Source organism: Tachysurus vachellii, chromosome 8 (assembly GCF_030014155.1).
Source record: "Tachysurus vachellii isolate PV-2020 chromosome 8, HZAU_Pvac_v1, whole genome shotgun sequence".
Lineage (NCBI taxonomy): Eukaryota > Metazoa > Chordata > Actinopteri > Siluriformes > Bagridae > Tachysurus > Tachysurus vachellii.
The window spans coordinates 14800367-14823761 of NC_083467.1; the positions used below are offsets into that span (position 1 = coordinate 14800367).

At 38.4% G+C, this 23395-nt stretch overlaps 2 protein-coding genes across 3 annotated transcripts; both read left to right on the plus strand.

The window, feature by feature from the left end:
• Window positions 1–292: 292 nt before the first annotated feature.
• On the plus strand, window positions 293–10501 carry etv5a (ETS variant transcription factor 5a). Of its 2 annotated transcripts, none has more exons than XM_060876456.1 (13): window positions 293–420; window positions 1822–1953; window positions 2066–2159; window positions 2253–2300; window positions 2652–2702; window positions 4243–4366; window positions 5121–5396; window positions 6381–6640; window positions 7587–7646; window positions 7827–7895; window positions 8019–8188; window positions 8287–8388; window positions 8534–10501. In XM_060876456.1, the coding sequence occupies exons 2-13, from the start codon at window positions 1906–1908 to the stop codon at window positions 8762–8764; spliced, it is 1533 nt and encodes a 510-aa protein (XP_060732439.1). In that variant the 5' UTR covers window positions 293–420; window positions 1822–1905; the 3' UTR covers window positions 8765–10501. The 2 variants fall into 2 exon arrangements, with proteins under 2 accessions (XP_060732439.1, XP_060732440.1); XM_060876457.1 differs by having other exon boundaries at window positions 2069–2159.
• Window positions 10502–14730: 4229 nt separating this feature from the next.
• On the plus strand, window positions 14731–20509 carry rbm44 (RNA binding motif protein 44). The gene is made up of 18 exons (XM_060877191.1): window positions 14731–14857; window positions 14970–15021; window positions 15123–15229; window positions 15942–16016; window positions 16098–16155; window positions 16265–16395; window positions 16471–17501; window positions 17583–17644; window positions 17865–18023; window positions 18118–18283; window positions 18384–18421; window positions 18523–18628; window positions 19052–19151; window positions 19254–19391; window positions 19486–19556; window positions 19677–19747; window positions 19893–20121; window positions 20288–20509. The coding sequence occupies exons 1-18, from the start codon at window positions 14731–14733 to the stop codon at window positions 20507–20509; spliced, it is 2943 nt and encodes a 980-aa protein (XP_060733174.1).
• Window positions 20510–23395: the final 2886 nt, after the last annotated feature.

Below are 23395 nucleotides of genomic sequence, written 5' to 3' on the forward strand. Positions count from 1 at the left end.
GTCGTGACACTCGAGGTTAATTTTACCTGTGATTTGAATATTTTGTTCGTGTCTCTTTAAGACCCTGCGGCGAGGGAGGGGAAAAAACAACAAGCTGAAATGTGAATGTGAATGAAACCCAGTCATTCATAAAAATAGGACCGACGCGAAACGTGATTGGTCAAAGCATACCTTATGCATAATTCATTAGCTTCCACTAACTATTGGTTGTTAACATGACTGACAGGTAACTTTAGCCAATGATGAACAAAAGCTTTTGTCCGTGGAACCCAAGGGGAAACAAGACCAGTCCATTTACAAAATCCCATTCAAGTTTTGTATCTGGAGCAGAGCGCATCTACTGACTGAGCGGAACGGACGGATTTACAGTGTTTAGCGGTTTTTCAGGACACCTTCGTTGCGCACGGCTTTTTCTACACGGTGAGAGGAGAATTGTTTTTTGCATCGTTTCAGGTGAAAATGTGTGTTATGGAGGCGCTTTTCGACATTGTTTGAGTTTCTCCTCGACTCCTGAACTGCGCATCCAGCAGCTGATTCTCGGTGAAGGAAAGCGCAACGCCATTTTATCTTACATGGGGCTTTACTTTGGCAACCATGTTTTGCATGAAGTTTTCTGAAGGGCTTTTTTTTGTCATGTGGATGTCGAGGAGGTGTTTAGCTCAGTTGGGTCTCAGTAGTGTTTGTGGGTTTGTGAATGGAGAGCTCGGTTTCTTCCTCACACAGATTGGGTTTCATTTCATTGAGAAAAACAAGGGGGCCATGCGAGGGCTCCTGAGAGAGAGAGAGAGAGAGAGAGAGAGAGAGAGAGAGAGAGAGAGAAGGCGATTCTTCCGTGCTGAAAAATAATAATAATTATTATTAGTAGTAGAGGAGTATTAGAATTAGTTTTATAATTTTTGAGGTTTTTAAAAAAAAAAAAAACTCAATTATGGATTTTTTTGGTTTGAATTTGTTTCCAGGTTTTTTATTAAAATGTAGGAGTTTTTTGTTTTTGTTTAGTACATTTAGGAATTAACTTTTGAATACATTTGAATGTAGCCCTTTTGTTGCCCCGTGGAAACTCATCAGGAGCGCATTAGGATTGTAAACACTGTGTTTTGTATACATTGTTGCTGACTTAATGATGCGGGTAATGGAAACGTGGACATGCATCATTAACCTGTACAGTTCTTACTCTAAACTTTCTGCGAATCAGACAGCTGAAAATGCGTCATGCGCACTTATGATCCCTCTTTCTCTCTTACGCTTTTTCTCTAAAAGTCACTTTTTTACTAACTCCAGATGTTAGTTGTTAGATGAAGGCATATTTTAACGGCTTTTTTGCTATTTTACGCACATTATTGTTGGTGATTTATGCTTTAAATATGCGCTTTAAGGATGCATATGAGAGATATTACTCCTGTGTGTTTTGGTGTGCTCTGGATCCCTCTAGGCTAGATGATGGAATTGCTGTTTGCTGACATTAAAAAATAATACAATTACGAATGCAATACAGTTTCTGCACCGGCAAGACATAATCATGCCTTTGGGTGCGCGAGATGATGTTCCCAGGCTTGTGATTATGTAGTCCTTCATAATCTTGGGCACAGATGGTTGGCTTTTTGATTATGTAAGCGTTATGTCGAGGTGTGTTTACATGGTGCAGCTCACACACACACACACACACACACACACACACACACTGTTGTAATGAACAACAGAAAGAGGAGAAGAGAGCATATCAAGTTGAAGATCCCTCAGACTACTTTCATGACAATAGTGCTGTGAAGTGATTGTGTGTCCAGAGAGGCGCTCTGACCTGTAGATCTGTTCATTTTACAGATAAAAGAGAGACTTGAAAGAAAGAACTCAGCAATCGCTTTTGAGCGAAGACCCTCTGCTGGGATTTGTAAAGACCCAGATATCATGGACAGATTTTACGACCAGCAAGTACCATTTATGGTCCCATCAAATGTGAGTGGGGTTTTTTTTCCCTATTGTTGGTCTTATGATATTAGGTGTATCTTGTATCTTTTTATATATCTGATCATACAGACCAAATCACTCTAACTAGTCTGTTCTACAGCAGAAATCGTCCCAAGTGGAGGAACCATGCAACAGAACTGTCAATGAGAGGAAAAGAAAGTTTGTAGACACTGAACTTGCTCAAGACACAGAAGGTAAAATAATATGCATTTATTTCTTTTTTTAAATAATGTTTTATGTTCTAGCAGTATGTTGTATTGAAATTAAGTTTGTTGTATCTATTGCAGAACTCTTCCAGGATCTCAGTCAGCTGCAGGAAATCTGGATTGCAGAGGGTGAGCATCCATGTCTTATATTCCATCAATAAAGGAAAACTGCAGGTTTTAGTTAAATTAAACTAGCATATTTTTAGATTCAAACACTTTCCTGTAGTGCAATTTCTTGGTTTTGACTTCCAAGTGTAACCAGTATTCACCACAATAGTGTGTTTGTTTTTTCTTTTCTTTACTTTTCTTTTTCTCTTTGCTGCTTGGTGATACTAACAGGATGGTTGTGTTGTGCATTATGCCAACTATACAGCGGGACAGCTAATACTTATGCCAATGCTTACTTCAGTGCACGCATTAGTAATCAGTGAGATCTATTTTTCATTTTTTAAATCAACATCTCTGGTTTTGTTTCCACAGCCCAGGTGCCCGATGATGAACAGTTTGTCCCAGACTTTCAGCCGGACAGCTGTGAGTACCTGAGATTTAACATTTTATGCTTTATTGCCATGTACACCGTATGAAGTTCAGAGAAGGCAAGGACCAGTCAGGGAGTTATTCATTATTCATGTCTTGTTTTAAGTTCTAGACAAATTTTTTGAGAGGACAAAGGGCACAGTGAAACAAAAAAAGGGTGTGAACTGCCAAGGCAGTTGTGTTGATTTGGTTAGGTTGCGAATTCTCAGTTGAGATTCTAATGATAGAAGTTGCTGGTCAGGTTCATAGGCAAACCTTGATATAAGATCCTAACCTGAATCCTCTGAACACCGATTCCCCACATGTGCCATCTGAAAAGTGATTCCACCTTTGTTTTATTATTATTGGTATCAGGCATTGCATGAGACAAGCTCATAATATGCTTTCATGTACTCTGCTTAGACTGGAATGGACTAACTTCCAGAGGGTGAAGGCCTGTACTTTAGTCTTGTTCTACCTCATCTCCAACCCCCCGAGCCGCTGAACTTAGTAAAGTTTTTCTTTCCTGCACCTTTCTTGACTCTGTTGCAGCTCTAAATAGGGGATTTGTTAGAACCTGGCTGCTGTGCTGCAGCCAAGTGAAATGCTTGTGCAATATTCAGTGGTGCATTTTATAACTTCCCATTTCTCTTGTTTGACTTACAAAAGTTTATTTGTGTTTTGGTCTGATGCTGAAGCTGGGAGTCAGGGTGTGGTGTTTTTTGTGTCAGACCTCATTATTTATGTCCTCTTTTGCTTATTCAATATGGTGGAGTCTGATATAGTACAGTATCTTTTTCAGTTATTTATTATTTGCACAGAAAGGTCCTTTGTGGATGTGTAGACATTCTCTTGGCTGTGGCCAAACAGTGAAATTTTTCATGTGTGTATGATGGTCATCTTGGAAAAGGCTTTGGGCACTTGGCAGTGATCCACTTCTCTCTACAGGCTTCTATTCTGCAGAGCTGTGTGGTTCCTCTGCTCATCTGTGGGACATCCCATACATTATTGTAGCCTGCAATAGGAGAGTGGGAAAATCCATCTGCCATAAGGTTTAATTTAAAGGAGTGTCTAATGTTAAGCATAGTGCAATGCACTGTAGCTTTTAGCTCACTTTGAGCATTCACATGCCCGTTATGTTGTTTCCTAAGCTCAGTATAGTCAACTTGATTTATCTTGCTAGTGTTGCACTGTGCACAGGGATCCAGTTTCTCTGGCCATTATGTGGCGCCGGATATTGGAGCTGATGCAGAGATCCAGCAGCTAATGGTTACAGTGTGGGGAGGAAAATCATTCACAATCATTGAATTACAGCTGCTGTGATTCATGAGTATCGACTTGCCCATGATGGAAATCAGAAGGGAGCACTTTGATTGTGCATGTTTTTCAAAGCCACAGTACTGATGGGCGAAGGATGTATCTTTTTATACCTAACAGTCAGCCAATCAGTTGTGTTGAGTAAGACACTCCCTTCGCAAGATCAGCACTATACTGCCGTGGATGTGTTCGATTAGATGCACTGTGTTATTTACTTCCACTCCATTGTCTTTTTCAGTGACATTTCATGGCCCTCCTCCAACCAAGATTAAACGGGAACTGAGTCCTTCCAAAGAACTCTCCCCCTGTAGTGAGGACAGGAGTCCAATGCTGTATGGAGAGAAGTGCCTTTATAACTACAGGTGAGATTGCAGTGCACATTTACCCTTAAGTTGGTTTGATTACAGTTCAGAAACTATATATATAAAATAGCCTTTATACTAAAGTTCTCTGTGCTGCTTCAGTTCTCCTTAAATTATCACTCCATCCCACAACCCCCTATGCTAGTACCTTCAACTCCTCCTCTTATTGGATTTTCTATTCTTTCATTCATGTTGCCATGGTAACTATTTCATTTTGTTTGTCACTTATACAATCACTTATAATGGTCTTGCTCTCACACAGGCTTTGAAATATTACTTTCATTTGTATAAAAAATGAAACTTTTTTACAGCATTCTTTCATTTGCACAAAGATATATAACCTGTAGTTCATATAAAATAAAACTTTAGTATCTATTTCCATGCTTTTTTTTTTATTATGCTTCTTAGTGCATCAAGTTTCATGTGTATTCCTGCATGTTTATAGTATTTAACTAAAGAACTACTTTATTATGAAATGTTTTTTTAAATCTAGAAATATTCATAAAACTATAAACACACAATTTCTCTATTATCAGTCAAGGATGCCATTTCTCATTCCTCTACAACCTTGGAAAAAAGTAAAGAGGTCATGTTTAGATTGAAGGTCTCTAACTATTACCACTTCTTCAAAAATCTTGTTTTTGAAATTTGTTTTCTAGTTTAGTTTTATCTGTGTGCCATCACTGCGCCATTAACTTCATGCAGAGAGCTCCCCTTATGTGACGGAATGTTTCCTTCCTTTTACTCCTTGCAGTGCCTATGAAAGGAAAACCTCTGTTGGGTTTAAGCCATTGACTCCTCCTTCAACACCTGTGTCACCATGCAGCTCCACCAATGCACTCCCCATGCATGAACAGATGCCTCCACTGGTCCATAATTCTCCATTGGGGCAACGCTCCCTACACGGACAGCCTGCTGTGACTAACTCCACCCTCAGTCAGAGGGCCCTCCCACTACACAGCCAGACTCCACCTTTTGCAGTGCCATGTCCACCTCAAAGCCACAATGCCCCCTTTAACAGTGAGCACAGGTGAGGTAGTGTGTTGTTTACAGCAGTGACCTAGAGTCAGCTCCAATTATCAGCACCCTTTGGAAATTGAGCAAAACTATTATACGAGTTTACAGATACAAGTGATCTACTGAGCCAAAACATATCACGGCACTATAGCTTTTATCCAATACATAAAAAGATTTTACCCTCTATAGCCTTTGGTTGTATTATCAAGTTAAACTATATGTTTACACTGTGGAGCTCCTGTACTAGAAAAAATTCCTCGTATGTGAAAACATACTTGGCAATAAAGACCTTTCTGATTCTGATTTCTGATTCTGATTAAAACTGTGGGGTTTTTCTTGTTTGTTTTGCCTTTCACCAATAACCCTGAGGTGATGATAATTTTATTGTTTGGAGAGAAAACACTTCATTTCTATTAAGTTCTTAACAATCTCCACAGAGGTGTGTTCAAATTCTTCTTATTTTGTCAGTGGAAAGTGTCAATATGTATTAAATATTTTTCATCTATCTTCTGTTGCACTTACTATAAAAAGACACCATGGTGTTTATAAATATGGTGGCTGATGTTTCAGTAACATGGACCTCCTGGTATGGGAAAAAATTGCCCACGGTATTATAATGCAGATGATGTGCTGCCTTGCTAGCATTACTGCTCCTCTGTAGGAGGGCTGTCATAATTTGACCCCCGTGGGAATAGAGAGGTTGGCTATGCACCCTGCCAGCTGCAGTATGATTTCTGGGAGCATGCCGAGGAATTTGCAGCATGCTGTTGGCAGTTAGTAATATGGAGCTAGGAACAGACCAGGACGGTACTTAATGTCTGTAAGTTCTTCTTTAAAATAGCTGTCCTTTAGCTTCGACCAGACCCTATTTTCTCATTTTACATGCTAGCAAATTCTATGAACGTAAATTGTTGGAATCTTACGTGGTAGTAATATTTGCTGTTGATTGGCTAAAATATTCTTCAGGTGAACATTTTCTACTTATTTTCTTTAACAGGTTTCAGCGGCAGCTCTCAGAACCCTGTTTGCCATTCCCTCCCTCTGAAACCCAGGGAAAACCAAACTACATTCCCCAGGCATCAAGTACTTCACCTAGAGATGGGAGGCCACCGTATCACCGACAAATGTCAGAGCCAGTTGTTTCAGTTCATCCTCAGGGTTTTAAACAGGAACTGGTGGACCCTCGCTATGCTGAGCAGGCTGCCTTCCACCCTATGGCCATCAAGCAAGAGCCACGAGACTTTGGCTTCGACTCTGGTTAGTATAAATATATGTTTACTTTTTTTAAAAGGAGCAATGACCTTGGCCGGACATGGCCAGTAATGGCCGTCTTTGGTGGGAAGGAACAGGGCTCAGTTTGTGGAATTTTCTATATATGCTTGTCTCTGGCTCGCCAGGCTCTGCTAAAACTCACAGATCCTTTCACACTTTAACACTAACTTTTGGAGAAGAAAGAGTCTGACGTGGCAGTATTCTTTGCTTCTGCAGAATTTCACTACAAACACTGTCTTACCCATGTAGAATTACCAGCAGAAAAAGAAAAATTTTAACTTCAACCTATGTCTAAAGTGGTGAATTGAAGACACATGTAGAGCTAATATACCCAGTACCCAGGTTCAGTAGTTCTCTTCCTGTTAACACCCAAACACCAGTTCTATGCTTTCTCATGACAAATCTAAGCAATTTATACTAGTGAGGTCTAGCGGAGGAACACTATTACTTTGTAATAGTACTTTGACATTGTTCCATCTAGATCTATTCTCCAAAAATACATTCAATGTACTTACCAGACATTACTATGTGGATGTCTAGAAGTAAATCACTGACCTGGTATGGTTTATAATATCCAAAGTTACCAAAAGCAATAGCATAAAATGTCACTGGTCATCTTTTTGTTTCTGTGTGCATATAATGTGTTGCGGGTTATATTTGTGCTTTTATTTAAGGCTAGTGATGTCAGATGTGTGGATGGAATGCTTGTATTCAGTGCCTTTTTCTGCATCTGACATGTGAATATATGTATGTTACAGTATGTGAATATATTGTATTTATCATGAACTTTTTTTACTGCATTAATGCTGAACAATTCTATGATTTTATTAAATTCTTTTTGAGAATTTTTATATAGTTTTCTAGTCTTTTTTTATAATTAATTAATAATAATTGTAATAATTAATTAATTATTTCTTTGCTTGATTTTCAGAAGTGCCTAATTGCCGTTCTTTATTTGGTAGAGGAGCAAGTTTTTACCAAAGCCAAGAAAGTAAGTAATCACTTGTATGAAGTAGTCTTTTTCACAAGATGCCCATGATGGAAGATTAATTTTCTGTTTTCAGTTGTTCAGTTGGTTTTCATTTCTCAATGATCTCAAACTATATATAATACTAAATATAGATATTGTCCGAACATAGTGCATTTACTCAACTTGCTCATTTTTTTGCAGGTTTTTCATTTGACAGAGATCAACACTTGTATTATGACGATACATGCGTTGTTCCTGAGCGACTTGAAGGTAAGACTCTCTAATGACCTTTATCTCTCATGGTTTTTAGATTTTAATTATAAAGTCACAGGGAAATCATTGGATTTTTTTAAAATGAAAATGATGTTTTCATCATTATTTTTCACTTAAAAGGGAAAGTAAAGCAGGAGCCCTCTGTATTTCGTGATGGCCTACCTTACCAGCGTCGTGGATCTCTCCAGCTCTGGCAGTTTCTGGTCACACTTCTCGATGACCCTGCTAACAGTCACTTCATTGCTTGGACAGGGCGTGGCATGGAGTTTAAACTCATTGAGCCAGAAGAGGTCAGTCTTAAATACCACATCTAAAGTACAATATAAATATATCTGTCATTTATATGCTGTATTGAAATAATTTAAAAATGATGTATTACATACACTAGGTGGCTCGACGTTGGGGCATTCAGAAAAACCGACCAGCCATGAATTATGACAAGCTGAGTCGCTCTCTGCGCTACTACTATGAGAAAGGCATCATGCAGAAGGTAAAGACAAGTTCATATTTATCTATTTGATGATCAGCTCACAATTATAATATGCAGTGTATACTTTCAATTGCATTTCTGTAATTCTCTCTCGCTCTCTCTTTTTTTTTTTTTTTCTTTTTTCTTTCTTTCTTCTTCTTCTCAGGTTGCTGGTGAGAGGTATGTCTACAAGTTTGTGTGTGACCCTGAGGCCCTCTTCTCTATGGCTTTTCCAGACAACCAGAGGCCAAGCATTAAGGCTGATCCTGATGGCCTGCCTGTAGTGGATGATGAAACACAACCCATCACTCACTACGATGAAGGAGGCTCTTACCTGGTAGACGGTGGAGAGCAGTGTGTCACCGGAATGCCTTTCCCTGACACCTATGTGTACTGACTTTCATCCCAATCCAAAACCTGAACTGTTGAGCAGACTACACCATGTCTGTCCCTGCTGCCTCTACTTCTGCCCTGCTGCCCATTTACAGATTAGCCCTCCCCCAAAAGTTGCTTTCAATTAATGGAGAAATCTGCAAACTATCAAATCTCTGGCATTGCCGCAAGGAAAGTGTCTGGGAAGTGAGGGATATCTGGATCTCTGCAGCTTGACCTGCTTTGTGGTGGATGGTTACTTGATGCTGCAGAAAATGCAAAGTCAGTGTGTTAAAGGACTTTTGGGACTCTGCGCAGACTGAAAGAATTGTAGCAATTCTGTTTTGACAATCGTTTTTTTTTTTGTTGTTTTTTTAAAGATAAAATTTTAAGGTGCCCTAACAAAAAAATGATATATATATCAAAATACAGCACTATTTAATAGCTGCCTATTTGGGTACTAATAGATTTGTGTTACCTCGAAATCATGTAGACATCTTTCAGAAGTGAAAAGGGTTTTATTTTGCAAAGGAAAATGACCCATTCATTTCTTTTGTTTTGGTTAGACCTGTTTAGAAAGTTGGCTTTTATACAGTACTTTGGTTTACCTAAATTCAGGACTGCTTCAAACACGGAATTTATACACAATAAGCTTTTTTTTTTTTTTTTTTTTTTTTTTTTAAATAATTATTGTTGGCTTGTTTTTAGTCATTGTAAGTGTTGTGGGGATGTTTTTGTATCATTAGCATACTCTCTCCCACTGGATTATTCAAAGGTTATTGCTCTGTTATGAAGCTGAACCAGATACACTCTTAAAGACATTCGGTCAGATTGCAGTGACTGTTAACCCATTGTTGAACATAATTCATATGCATTGACACTTCATTGAATATTGGTACACGATGACAAGAATATCTTCAAAAAGGAATGCACTAGACAATTTTTTTCTTTAAGAGATACAGCCTCTGACTACTTAATGTATTTGAGTCAATGTTTTTATCCTGTTTTGTATTATCTTTGGCTTACTTTTCTTTGGCACTGTATAAGTTTTAAAATGCACCAAAATGGCAGGACAGCCAGGACTTTGCATGCAATATGGTGAAAAGCACGCCTAATCCTGGACTCCTGTTCACTGCCAGTATGAAGTTGATGAAAGACCACTGCTTCTTTTTTGCATGGTACTCAACTGACAATTGTCCACTAATATATCGCTTTATGCTGGACAAAGATGAAATTAATTTCTCTGCATTGTTTTCTTTCTTTTTTTTTTTGAGAAAGATGAACTTATATAAATATATATTTTTGCAAAGTCTGCATTGGTTTGATTTCATTGTATCAGCTGTATAGTACTGACTAAAACATGTTTTAAAATCGGGAAGTCTGTGGTGCTTTCACTGCAGAACAGGGCTTTATGGACTCCCTTTGTGTTGGATTACAGCAACATTTTCCAGAACAGTCCTCAGACATGCTACTGCTTTTACTACAGGTTCCCAACACACCTGAACCATGTATTCAGTGTTTCTGTTAACTTTGGTACAACTGAGGACTGTTTTGGAAATACTCAGAGGGAAATATGCTTTGGTATGAAAACTGATCTACATGTATTAGGCTTTCTCACTGAATGAAAGGTTTATTAACCTCAAGCCCTAGTACCAGAAGGACGAAGTCTGCATGTGTATAGGCTTCACCTTCTTCCTTCATATTGTGTACCTTTTTAGTTTATAATCTGTTCAGGGTACAATAAACTGTTCTTTCTGCTTCACATCCACTGGAATTTTTCATCATTTCTCTCACCCTTAACAGCAAATTGCAGTCGATTTTATTATGCTAAACCTTTAGTGACTAGGCACATGTGCCAAAGCTCACATTGTTCAGTTAAAAGTTCAGCTAATTTGGGTAAAGGAATATAATATGCTTTTTATATGTAAGAAGGGGTTAGTAGTTCAGGTACTTCATGAAGACATTAAAGAACCAAAGTTTTCCTTCCATGTACTTGTAGCATGTATTGATCATACTCAAGGAGTGTTTCTCGATCTTATTAATGCCCTCTGTTCTCCCAGAAGTGCTTGTTACATGAAGTGCTGGCTAGTTTACTAATGTGTGTCTGCCCTTGTGGCCAGAACGCAACCCTCCATTTATAAGGGTTATATAATCATATCCACCTTTTCTGAGCAAGCAATGCTTAAGGACGCTTTATACAGATGAATCTACAGTATGATAGTTTCTTGATGCAACTGTTTATCTCTTAATCCATGTTGAAACAATTTTCTGTATTACTGCTACAGTACAATACTACTGCACTATTTAACATATTAAAATAAAATCACACAAGAATGTTTTTATTGTTATGATCATTTGGCTTCCAAATCATACTCCAGGTTCCAGTTAAGTGCAAACTTATGTAAATATCTATACAATTGAAGAAAAATAGGGTTATTATGCATTTTGAAAAGCAATTTGTTCTCATTTGAAATAGAGTAGAGAGTACTTAGGGGAATCCATAAGGGAAATTTGGTGTCACAACAGCCACAACACAAGAGCAACAGCGGGGGTGTAGCAACTTACATTTTACATGACTGAGCAATTGAGGGTTAAGGGCCTTGATCATTTACCTAGCAGTAGCAGCCTGGTGGACCTGGGATTCAAATAAGCAAGAATTAATATATTATATACATATAGACTATATATAGTCTACTTAAGGAGCAGCTTCAGTGCTTGGCCAGAATGGCATTGAGGGGGTGTTTGTGTCCATCAACCATTTAGTTTATCCACCATCTGCCTTTCCACCACCACCTCCATTGAGTCCAGTTTGCGGCCTAGAACAGAGCCAGTGTTCCTTAATAGCTTATTTAGCTTCTTTGCATCTCAGGCGGGGGGCACGGTGGCTTAGTGGTTAGCACGTTCGCCTCACACCTCCAGGGTTGGGGGTTCGATTCCTGCCTCCGCCTTGTGTGTGTGGAGTTTGCATGTTCTCCCCGTGCCTCAGGGGTTTCCTCCGGGTACTCCGGTTTCCTCCCCTGGTCCAAAGACATGCATGGTAGGTTGATTGGCATCTCTGGAAAATTCTCTGTAGTGTGTGAGTGCGTGAGTGAATGAGTGTGTGTGTGTGTGCCCTGCGATGGGTTGGCACTCCGTCCAGGGTGTATCCTGCCTTGATGCCTGATGACGCCTGAGATAGGTACAGGCTCCCCGAGGTAGTTCGGATAAGCGGTAGAAAATGAGCGAGAGAGTGAGTGCATCTCAGGCTCCAACACTGCTGCCCAACTATTTACAGTGCCGAATAGTACGCTAAATGTAATTTGGTACATACATTAAAGGATACAAGTTTCCTCAGGATGTAGAGTCTATTCATTCCCTTCTTGTCAATCTCACTGTTGGTCCTCTAGTCTAGTCTGCTGAGGTGAACACTAAGGTATTTGTAAACACTGACCATCATAACATCCCCTGCCTTTATAAAGATGGGCTGGGCTACCATAGTCTTCCTCCTGCTGTAGTACAACATCTACTCCCTGGTCTTGGACAAGTTTGTTGTTCACGGGACACTCCATAAATCTGTTCACCACAATCCTGTTCTTTGCCTTCCGCCCATCCGCATTACACGCTACTGCTGCAGAGTCATCACAGAACTTCTGCAAGTGGTATGACTCAGTGTTGTACTAAAAGTCCTAGAGTGTGAACAGGAATGGAAATAAAAAGTCCCTCGTGGTGCTCCTGTGCTACTCACCACCATACAGACATGCTGTTACCCAGTCTAACAAACTGAAGTCTGTCAGACAGGTAGTCTACAATCCAAGAAATGGTGGCCCTGTCTACCTGCATCATCAGCAGTTTATTCCATAGCAGAAGAGGTTGGATGGTATTGAAGGCACTTGAGAAAAGGAAATGTATTTAGTTCAGTAGTATAATTGTGTAGCCAAATTGGTTTAATAATCTGCCTCATCATTTAGCTATATTATTTTGCAGATCTACTTGTTTCAGTGTAATTTTTTATAATGACTTTCATGCAAATATACAGTAATATTGTTTTTAAAATAAATGTAGCTTGTCAAAAGTATTCCAAGTGAGGCCTAGATTCAGTAATCAATGCAGGCACCATATCTGCAGAATGGTACATGTATGGTATGATATCCAAGCTACTTACTCAACTTCTATCTATTCTGCCCCATTTCTGTAAAAGAAATAAACTTTTTGGTAAATTCAGTACAAGACTAAATTTAATAACATTGGCATTATGAAAATATGAATGATTATTTTGCAGAATAGTGATTAAAAACATTAAAATTGTTTATTTCTTTAACAATTACATTTTGGTTGTTGAGTTTTTTCATTGTGACTTCATAGTTTGGGCTACAATATCTCACAATGGCAGAATCTTGCCTTTTCTTTGAGCTGAATTATTATTATCCAACTTATTATTAGTTAACGCTTGCGTTTCCCAACAACAACAACGTTCAGCTATTTGTTTTAATGCAACGAGCCCCCTCTTCTGGTCATGCTGTAGTATTACAACAACTTTTGTTTTTAAATAGACTTAGTAGCTGAGCCAAGGACCATGGAGTTGCTTGCACAACTTTGGTAATTCTGTGGCATTTTATATAATCAAATGCCATGATACCACAGACACATTATACCAGCACACCATACACCAAATATAAAGATATCCTGGAAGAGCCACCAAATCTGTTAGAACCCAGTCTAAGGTTGAGACACACAGAGTTATAGCTTGAGATTCATTGACTTGATACCTTTATAAATTGGGGCAAGGAACAGAAAAAAACAAAAGAGAATTTCCAGAAAAAGGTGTTGGTATATTTTCAGAAACAGGAACTATCACTAAACACAACAATCACTATCTCAACAACACTGCTATAAACACACCATTTCTAAAACCCTCCCCACCACTACCACCTTCTCCTCCTCCTTCTTCTTCTTCTCCTTTTCCTCCTCCTACTCTTCTTCTTCTTCTCCATTTCCTACTCCTCCGTTTCCTCCTCCTCCTTTTCCTCCTCCTCCTTCTTCTTTCTCCTCTTTATGTAGTGATCACTGATGAGGACTTCCGGGGGGGGCAAGATTGGGGCAGGTTACAGCAGGCCAGAAACTCTATCCTGAAATCAATCTGCACACAATCATGTACAGAGTACACAATAGACAGTCCACAAAATCACGGGTTGTAACACTGTGTATTCCTTAAACATATGTAATAACAGTTTATTAATGCAATAAGTGTATTTGCACACCATTGCTAGTTTACATACCCAACAAGAGATCCACAGATGTCTCCTGCTAACCAACAACATTCACCATTAATGAAAACATTAAGTGTAGCTAGGTTTATCCCAGTTGGCTTAGTTGAGCTTTTACCCAGTCCTCTATTCTTGTCCATCAGTTTAACCACAGCCTGTTAACTAACTTAGATACAGATAACTATGAAGGCCCATGTTTATAAAAGGCAGCATGTGGGCAGGATTAACATCAGGCAAAGCAAACGTGTTTTTCAAATTCTAAAATATAACTTCACTTATTAACAATTAGAACAGAAATTGTTTAACTCAACCAGCTAAAGTTTAGTTACGCCATTAGAAAGTCATGCTCATTTTAGCTGATAAAGTGGAAGTGTTCAAATATAATGATGCTCCATTTCTTAGCTCACGGATTAAGTAAATACTTCAGCATGCATTTTTTTAGTAGCTGGAGTATTTAAATCCGCTAATTTTTAATTACTGTAATTGTTCTTGCCATTAAACATAAATACATAAGGGCATTAAATACGCTAAATTGATGCATGGTTCTGATTGGTCAAGGATGTCATCAGGCCGTGCGCACGTGCACCACATGGTTCGATTGGCTGAAACCAAACTGTAGCTCCTCGTGCTGTTTGCTACTGAGGTGGCGATTAAAGCAGGTGATACTTGCGGGATTTCTCAAATCCGGAGGCTTAATTGATAACCGCACACGTTTTTATTAGGTGATTGAAACCTAAACTAGTATAACATGTGGTATCCTCCTACCGTGTTGGTACCATTTTTTGTAGAGCCAAACGCACGCAGGTCAGCAAATGTTCCTGCCCCAGTGATGTGGCCCCTCAGACCGTTTGATCAGCAGTTACGCGACATGCTCGGTAAGTTCCAGGCTGTATTTCCAGGCTTTTGTCACTTAATCTCATTTATTCATGCATTCACTCTCACCATCTCTCATACTGAACATTTCTAAATGTGTGCATGTCTTTTAAGGCTATAGGGAACTCGGCCAGTTTGTTGAGGACAGAAGGAAGCTCCTGTTGAGGTAGTAGTTTTGTTTTGTTTGTTTTTTTTTTTTAATAAAAAGCTGCACCTTTAGTAAATTTGCATAGAAGTCGTATGCATTACCGAATGCACGTTTTCTAGGTCTTTGTATGAGCTTGTGAAAATGAACCACTTTCTGGAGTTGACTGATCCACAGTTGCTTGGTTGGTATCATTCCTTAACTGAAGAAAGCTTAAACCTGATACTAGGTATGTACAATAATTCCTTAGCATTTCATATTAAGTACATTAGCAAAAAGAAAGAAAAGAAATCCAGCAGCACGTACTAAACAGTATACTTATGCACTGCTCTACACCATTTGTAGTTAATTGCAATTCACACATGATGGGAGACTCAACAAATTGGCCCGGAGCACATCTGTGACCACAACAAGGCTTAGTGGTGTTTTGAGAGTTAGGGAAATGTACATATACCACAACAAGGATGAATCACATCCTACAGGATTAACTGTCAATGCAAGAGGATGCTGTCCAAAAGGAACGTCTGGGTACCAACCCGGATTGTATCCAAAAACATGAGTGACCTAACCCCTGTCGAACAAATTCTCTCAACGCTCAAAGCTTTTCTCATGTAGCAGAAGAGGGCAGGGGCTACAAAACATTTTACAAATGTCTTTTAAATAAGCAAATGCTGTGTGAATAAATTTTCAACTGTTTAGATTGAGATCAAGCAGATTTGCATGTGTGTTTGACATCTTTTGCCATCAACTTGGAAACTGCTTATACTTCTTGTTAATAAAAAGAGTTTAGTGTTACACTTTAGGCCATACTACCTTTCAAAAACATGTATTCTAGATGGTAGAGTAAATGATGCCTAGTGTAAGTGCCTATTGTGTAGTACATCATTTTGGTATCTAGTTTCATGAGAAATGGAAATGATACCCTGCCTTATTTTTTACAGAAGAAGGAGGATTCTTTCAGTTTCTGCACAGACACCCTGCTCTTGAAGTATCTAGAAATATTGTTCACTTAAAGCGTAAGTCTACTAAATCAAAGTAGTCAGTCTGATTAAAGTTTCTCAGTAAAATGCATAGTTTTTCTTTTCATACCCTTTTAGAGAACGTTGTAGGAAATTGTCTTCCCCTTGCAGCTGATATGCCTTCAAGACTTGATGAGTATATATATAATTTTTTTCCCCCCATATTTTGCTTAAGAAATTGTACATACTGTGCTGAAATGTGCTATGGGATCTTACTTGCATGTCATTTCCATAATGTTTCCCAGATCAAGAAGGGCTACTCTTTATGGCGTCTCACAGTGTGTAAATTGTGGTACGAGTTGTCCATCTGGTGCTAAAAAGAGCAAATGCTGTAGTATGCTGGTCCTAAACTCAGGGGAAAATGTTTCCTTACATGGTAGGAGATGTTTGATTTGATGTCTGCTTCATTTGTTGCCCAAATTGCTGTTAAATAAAATGCGTCCATGTGCAGAGGAAGAAAAGACACTTCAGTTGCTACCAAACAACCTACGAGCGGAGCTGAATCTGGAATCTGGACAAGTCAGTGAGGATATGGATATGAGTTCTCAGCAGTCTGATTGCATTCAGAGCACCTCAACTAATTTGTCTGTCACACAGAGCAACATTTTAGACAGATTCCAGCCAAGGAACAACTCTAGTGATGGCAAGCTTTTGTGTCAGATTTGGGAGGAAAAAGCACAGTGTGATGGGAAGCATTTCCGAGAATCTAAAGATCAGTTGGCGCAAGCAAGCTTTTTTCATAATAGTGATCATGACCAGGTACCTCTTCTGACCGATACCAATTCAGATCTAGTACGGGAGACTAGTACAGAGTGTTACAGTTTTAACAGCACTACAGTGGAGCACACATCTGGCCAGTGGAGTGATGTCACAAATACCTCCATAAAGGCCAATAAAGGCAGCACTGAAGCATCTACCAATGATGAACCTGGGACCTCTGGTACAGAAAATTGTACATTTACTGATTCCTTCCTCAACAACTGCTCAGAGCGGACCAACCTCACCGGGGATTTCCAAAAGGTCTGTAGTGAGGGTGACCTGAAATGTGAGACAAATTCAGATGAGTGTCATAATGTGAACAAAAAAGAATCCTCAAGCTTAGCAGCTTGTGTTCCATTCATTAACCCCAGCTGGTCAGCATCTGGCCAGAGTACTCATGCGAGTGAATTTACACGTGGGGCGTGCATTTCATCCACCAGCCGGAGCAAGCTAAACGTCAAAACCACAACAACGAGTAAGATACATCCTGTTCCCCTCAGTGTGAGCCAGACAGTGGATACCAGCAGTGACTTCAGAGCTTGTTTTACATCCACCCGGGCAACAGAAGTCACTCAGGACGACTTTATGAAGCATTGCCAAGATGTTTCCACGGGCACTGACTTGTGTCCTGTTAACCAGGAGACACAGACAATTCAAAGGCCCACTTCTGAGAAAGGCATCATTACTGAAGTCTACATGTCTGACTTGGATGCTCTGTGTGAGGTAATATAGCTGACACACACAACATTGTGTGTGTGTGAGGGATGGAATTATGTGCTAAAACATTCAAACCTTACTTTCTAGGAATTTGAGAAACTCAAAATGATGGAAGAAGAGCTAATGCTTTTAAAGAAAGAAATGCCAAGGTAGGTGATTAGACTGATTAATTTGTCACAATTACTTTTCATTTCCATTTTTAAAAACGCTCTAATTAGGTTGTAAATGTGATTTACTGTCCAATTTTGAAATTCAAAATATAATTTTACATGTTGTTGAACTGAGGACTGACTAAATATTTAGAATGGCCGCTTCTATAATCAAAGCCAAAATGTTTTGGAGTTCATTATTCACATCTGTTCCTGGTAGTGCTACAGGGCCCAGGAGTGAACAGAGCTGTGGATGTGGTGCTGTTTCACGTGCTAGATGGGCAGAGCTGCGTCTACTGGCTCTGCAGTTTGCCATGTGCCAGCAACATTGCTGGAGGCGTTTCTATACCTCATATGAGGGTGAAACTTCACTTCAGGGGTAAAAAATAGAATTGAAAGGGATCTCCCAAAATTTAGACCAAATATTTAAGAAACGTATTGTCATTTTTTTGAGTGTCCCTGCCTTCATGTAGAATCGAATTAGTGCCCGATGCAATGTCACAGACCCTGAAGAGCCTGGAGGACGATTACCTCAAAATGAAAAGGAAGATACTGGAAGGGGTTCCACTGGATAATCTCAAGCCGCTGGCTGTGGACACTAAGAGGTTAACAGCCGCAACATGCTACAGGCCATCTTTGGTATGCAGGGTACACTTGAATGAAGGAAAGGAAGGAAAAACTAAAAGAAGCATTTACTTTTACTGATAAGTTGAAGTATTTTTTTTTGTTTCTATTTCAGATTTACGAGGCTTTTTTAGGTGTTGGTTCTTCCTTCAAGTATGAGTAATTTATTCTATACATAATTAAATCTGTGATTTCACTTACCTGTGAAATTTGTAATCAGCTGCCATGTTTTTATGTTTTGTGTGTCTTAATAGGCCCACTAGTCTTAAAGATGAGGGCCAGACTAACCAAGCCATTGAGGACTTGAAAATAAGCACCACAGACCACGAACATTTCGTCAAGAATACAACAGCTCCTCAGGTATATAGAGAATTGTTTGCGTGTAAGGAGAATTCATTTAAAAAATGCAAAGAAGTTCCTCCAGGATTTTGCAGCGACTTTTTGTTCTTGGTAAGGCCAAAAAAGCTTGATTTTTGCAGCAGCCTGTTTCAACATTTTGCAGGGAATTTTGAAATTGTGATGGTTCAAAATGGCAAAAGAGGTACTGTTGAAGTTTGGTGTGGGTTTTTCATAAAGAATGTTCGAAGCACAACATTACTACAGATAAACATATCTATGTGAGAAAGTAGTAAGGTATTCTATGTGTTTGGTAACTGATAATTTCCTTTTGGATTACTTTTGTGACTTAAGATTCATTTGTGAGTGTAGACTAATCTGGTGGGGAAAAGTTCAGTCCTTTATGCTGATTTTCCTTCTTCCCATGCTTATGGAAATTATTGACAGTGTAATTCTGCCACGTCATCTGAAACTGTGAGCAGCATGAGAAGTAGGGTTGTGCCTGCTTCCAGCCAACAACCAGGAGTTTCTAGTGATTCCAAGCCTTGTAAGAAGCATTAAAAGCCACCTTGGCCATTCACTATAAACTTGTGTGTGTGTTTTACCATATCTACAAGTATCATCTTTGTGGAATAATTCACTGGTACAGATTCGGGTGCTCGTAAAGACCTCAACAGCGGTGATGCCTGGTATGATGCAGAAGAGGAATTTGGATGTGATGCTCGGAGTTGTAAAGAAGACAGACAAACAGGGCTGAATGATCAAGGGGACTCGAAGCAACAGAATGGTAGTTGTTTTTAAACAACTGAAAAGGGAGCTTCATATTAATGTTTTTAAATTGGAAAGCAGCCCTAATGTTCTTTATTTGCATTTTGTTTTAGTGGATCCACTCACGAAGATTGATCGCTGTTTCTTGCTTTGTGTCTTAAACCTGCCAAACACTGTTACTGAGGTGAGGAGGATGATTGCTTAAATTACTTAAATTTACCATGTCCTGTATGACACCATGTGTGCATGTAGATCATCTGCAGATGGCAGCATATCTTATTAAATTGTGATTTATTGTTTGTAGCATGATCTGCTGCTTTGGTTTGCAAAGTACCACACCAATCAAGTGTCCCTTTCCAATTTTACTAACACCAGGTAAGACATAACACTTGATGTTGGGACACAGGGTGTTAGGATTACATCAATATAAGAGCAGTGGTGGTTATAATTCTAATTTGTCATTTTTCTGGGACATTTGATCTTTGTCAGCTTTGTGTCACCTGCGTTTGTGCTTCTTTAGGGTTGCAATAGTAAGTGTGAGGAACTCTAATGATGCAGAAGCTGCGGTAAGAGAGATGAATGGCCAAACCATTCAAGGCCATAAACTCCATGTGGAACACCTCCACAAGCCTCCCGCAAGTGATCAGGTCACCATGAAAGAGTCCTGCGTTCAACTTTCCCCTGCTGCCCATAAAGCAGGAGAAGAGCTGATACCGCCAAGCTCAAATAATAACTTCCATGCTGCCAGAGTGAGTATAACCCACCATACACTTTCAAAGGATGAACAAAATCAAGGCTTTATGTTTCCACAGTGCAATCATTTGAGTTGATTAATGACTACATCCCTACTTGAATATTTTAAATTGCTTAAGTCCATTGGAGAAATGTTCATGTTCTATTTGATTTATTTCTAAGCCACTCTGTTGCAGTCTGGATAAACTTACCAATGTCTGCACTACACCCACTGCATCTGGTACCTTTGTGCCACAGCATTACTGCACTATGGGTAGCTTTGACACAATCATGGCCCAGTTATCAGAGCGCTACCCGAAAATAGGCAAACAGCAGATCGTCAGTGCTTTGCTGGAGCTGCAAGAAAAGCATTGTGATCTTCTTACTCACTCAGCCACAGACTGAGCAAGACAAGGGTTATATCCTTAAGTGTTTTGTTTTGTTTGATTTTTAAGGCAATTAATAGCGTTATGATTGTAATTATACATTTGCTTTTTTTTTTTTTTTTTTTTTTTTTTTTTTTTTTTTACATTATGCTTTTTTTTATTTGTAGATTTTCAGAAAATGTTGGATGATAGTTTCTCTTTTGAGAATATGAAAGTCTGTTTGGGAACAATGTGTAAATGGTTACATTTTATAGTAGGATTTTCCAGTTAGAAATTAAGGGATAGAAAACTTTGTTTGAAACTGTTTATTATACAGTTGACTATCCAGTTTATTAGGCACACCTAGCTTTCATTTGGTTAGTACTTGGTTACTTTGGTTAGTGATTGGTCACTTCATCAGGTACACTGGCCATACAGTTCTACTGGATAGAGGAGGATAATATATCCATACCACTTCTGATTGGATATATTTCTATACACTTATTATCATAGGTATATTTCCTGTAGCTGTACCTAAATAATGGGTCATAAATCAAGGTTGCCTACTTTTTTGTGTGTGTAGTTGACCAGAAAGGTGAATCCTGCAACAACTGTTTCTTTGAAAAGCAAAACCAATTTCCTTTATCGGTATGCCTCAATACAATGTTCAATTATCAATAAACATTCTGCACTTAAAATAAAACTGGAGATGTGATCATTTTGGACCAGTTTCTATCATTTTTAATGCTTTTTCTGTTTCCCCATTGCATTACTACACTTTTTGATGCATGATGTTTCTATGGTGAGAATTTGGATTAATGAAGAATATGTGACAATTTGTGTTGAAGTTTACACTTATTGAACAAAATACTGATGCTGGGCAGGGCCTTTCTTTGCTTACGATACAGCTTCATGCTTAGTGTGGATTCTACAAGCTGCTGGAAGTATTCTTTTTAGATCATGATCCATGCTGACATGGTTGCATCACAATTCCTTTTCAAGTGCACTTTCATTCAGCAATACACAAAATGTTCTAGTGGATTCAGATCTGATGACTGGAAAGGTCACTGAAGATTACAACTCATTGTCATGTTCATAAAGCCAGCTGCATTATACTCCTATACTCTAGTCAGGACAATATTGCCATGGGAGGAGGGTAAGAATATTATTAAAGAATATAATTATCATTTCCATTTAAGCTATTGAGGATTATTTAGGTACGAGGCAGGCAAACAGGTAGGGAGGAAACTGAAAAGTAAATCCTGATTGATGAATTTTCACTATTAATATCACTATTAATATTAAAATAGCTGCACCATTTGATCACTTTTTGTGACCACACACTAAATGGCTTGTTACTATAAATTAAATTTCATTACACTACGCCTTTTTTTCACTCACCTGCATATTTCAAAGTGTTCATACCACTTTATTTGTATAATGTTTATTTAAAAGAAATGATAAACTGAAAAACAAAAATCTAGTATTGTAATATTCTCTGCTATTTGTAAAATAAGTGACATTTAAACTGAAAAATCAAAACTTTTTTCTTGACAGTGTTCTTAATAAATCTTTGGACGCTTTTTATATCTACGCTTCACTCAGGATGCCTTTTTTTAAAGTTCCTCTTCCTATAGTATTATCAGACAAGATATACAGCAGCTCCCAAATATCAATTTAACCCCAGAATTATTTAGTCCGTAATTTTCAGTCTGACCAGCAGAGGGAGAAAAACACTGATATATTTTTTTGGCTCTTTCTTTACAAAAAAATGTGGTGTAATTTTTTGACGTATGTTACATTGTTTATCAACTTCACAGTTTTTTATAGGAGCCATTTACATACATATACACAATAATTGTATATATACACATAATATTACTAAAATTAGTATTATGGAAAGTATCCTCAATACTACTAATTTAGGTCAAATGATGCATGTGGATTTTTTTTATTTTTAATATATTACATGCTGTACATATGTTTACATATTTATCTGCACTTGTCTATTTGCATAATTGCTACTCTTTGTACTTATCTATCTATTCATCTATCTAACTGTCTATCTATCTATCTATCTATCTATCTATCTATCTATCTATCTATCTATCTATCTGTCTGTCTATCTATCTGTTTATCTATCTATCTATCTATCTATCTATCTATCTATCTATCTTATACAGCCGCTATTAAAATACGACAAAAAAAATCAGCCATTACATGCAAACATTACATTTTTTTATTAGTATATGATAACATTTATAATATTCAGACATTCGTTTTTGTTCAGTTTACTATAATTCCATAAATTAGACCAATAAGAAAGCGCTTAACTTAATCCCCTCCCATTCAGAATTAAGGCCAACCTGTGTGGGAGGAGCTTAATATGTTAATTGTATGACAATGCAGCAGTTTTTGTAACGTGATTGGTGGTAAGGTTTGTGTGTAAAAATTCACTTGTGTGTCCATTTCACTGCTGTATGACCACAGGAAATAGAACTAACGTGGAGACCCGAGAAGTGTGCAATACCACTGCTAATATTATTAGTTCACTTGTGTCTGTTTAATGACGGTCACGTGAGCGGCCTGTTAATTCTACCTAATTACTAATGTAAAAGTTGGCTTAAAGTAAATGTCTTTCTGTATGACATGTAGTGCACTAACTAATCTACATTAGAATACATTAGAACTACACACACACAGGCGCAGAGCAACAGTAATTACGCACAGTAGCTGTAGTGTTTATAAATCAGCTGTTGTTCATAACTGTAATAATATAACTAATATAAGATGTGTATCCTGACCCTAATATATATTTAACACTAATATAATGCAACAAGAGCAGCAAACAGCTTGACATGGCACTGTTGTTAAAGTAGCGCCTCCTCTCCAGTGGGCGGAGTTAATAAAAAGCCCTCTCCAAACT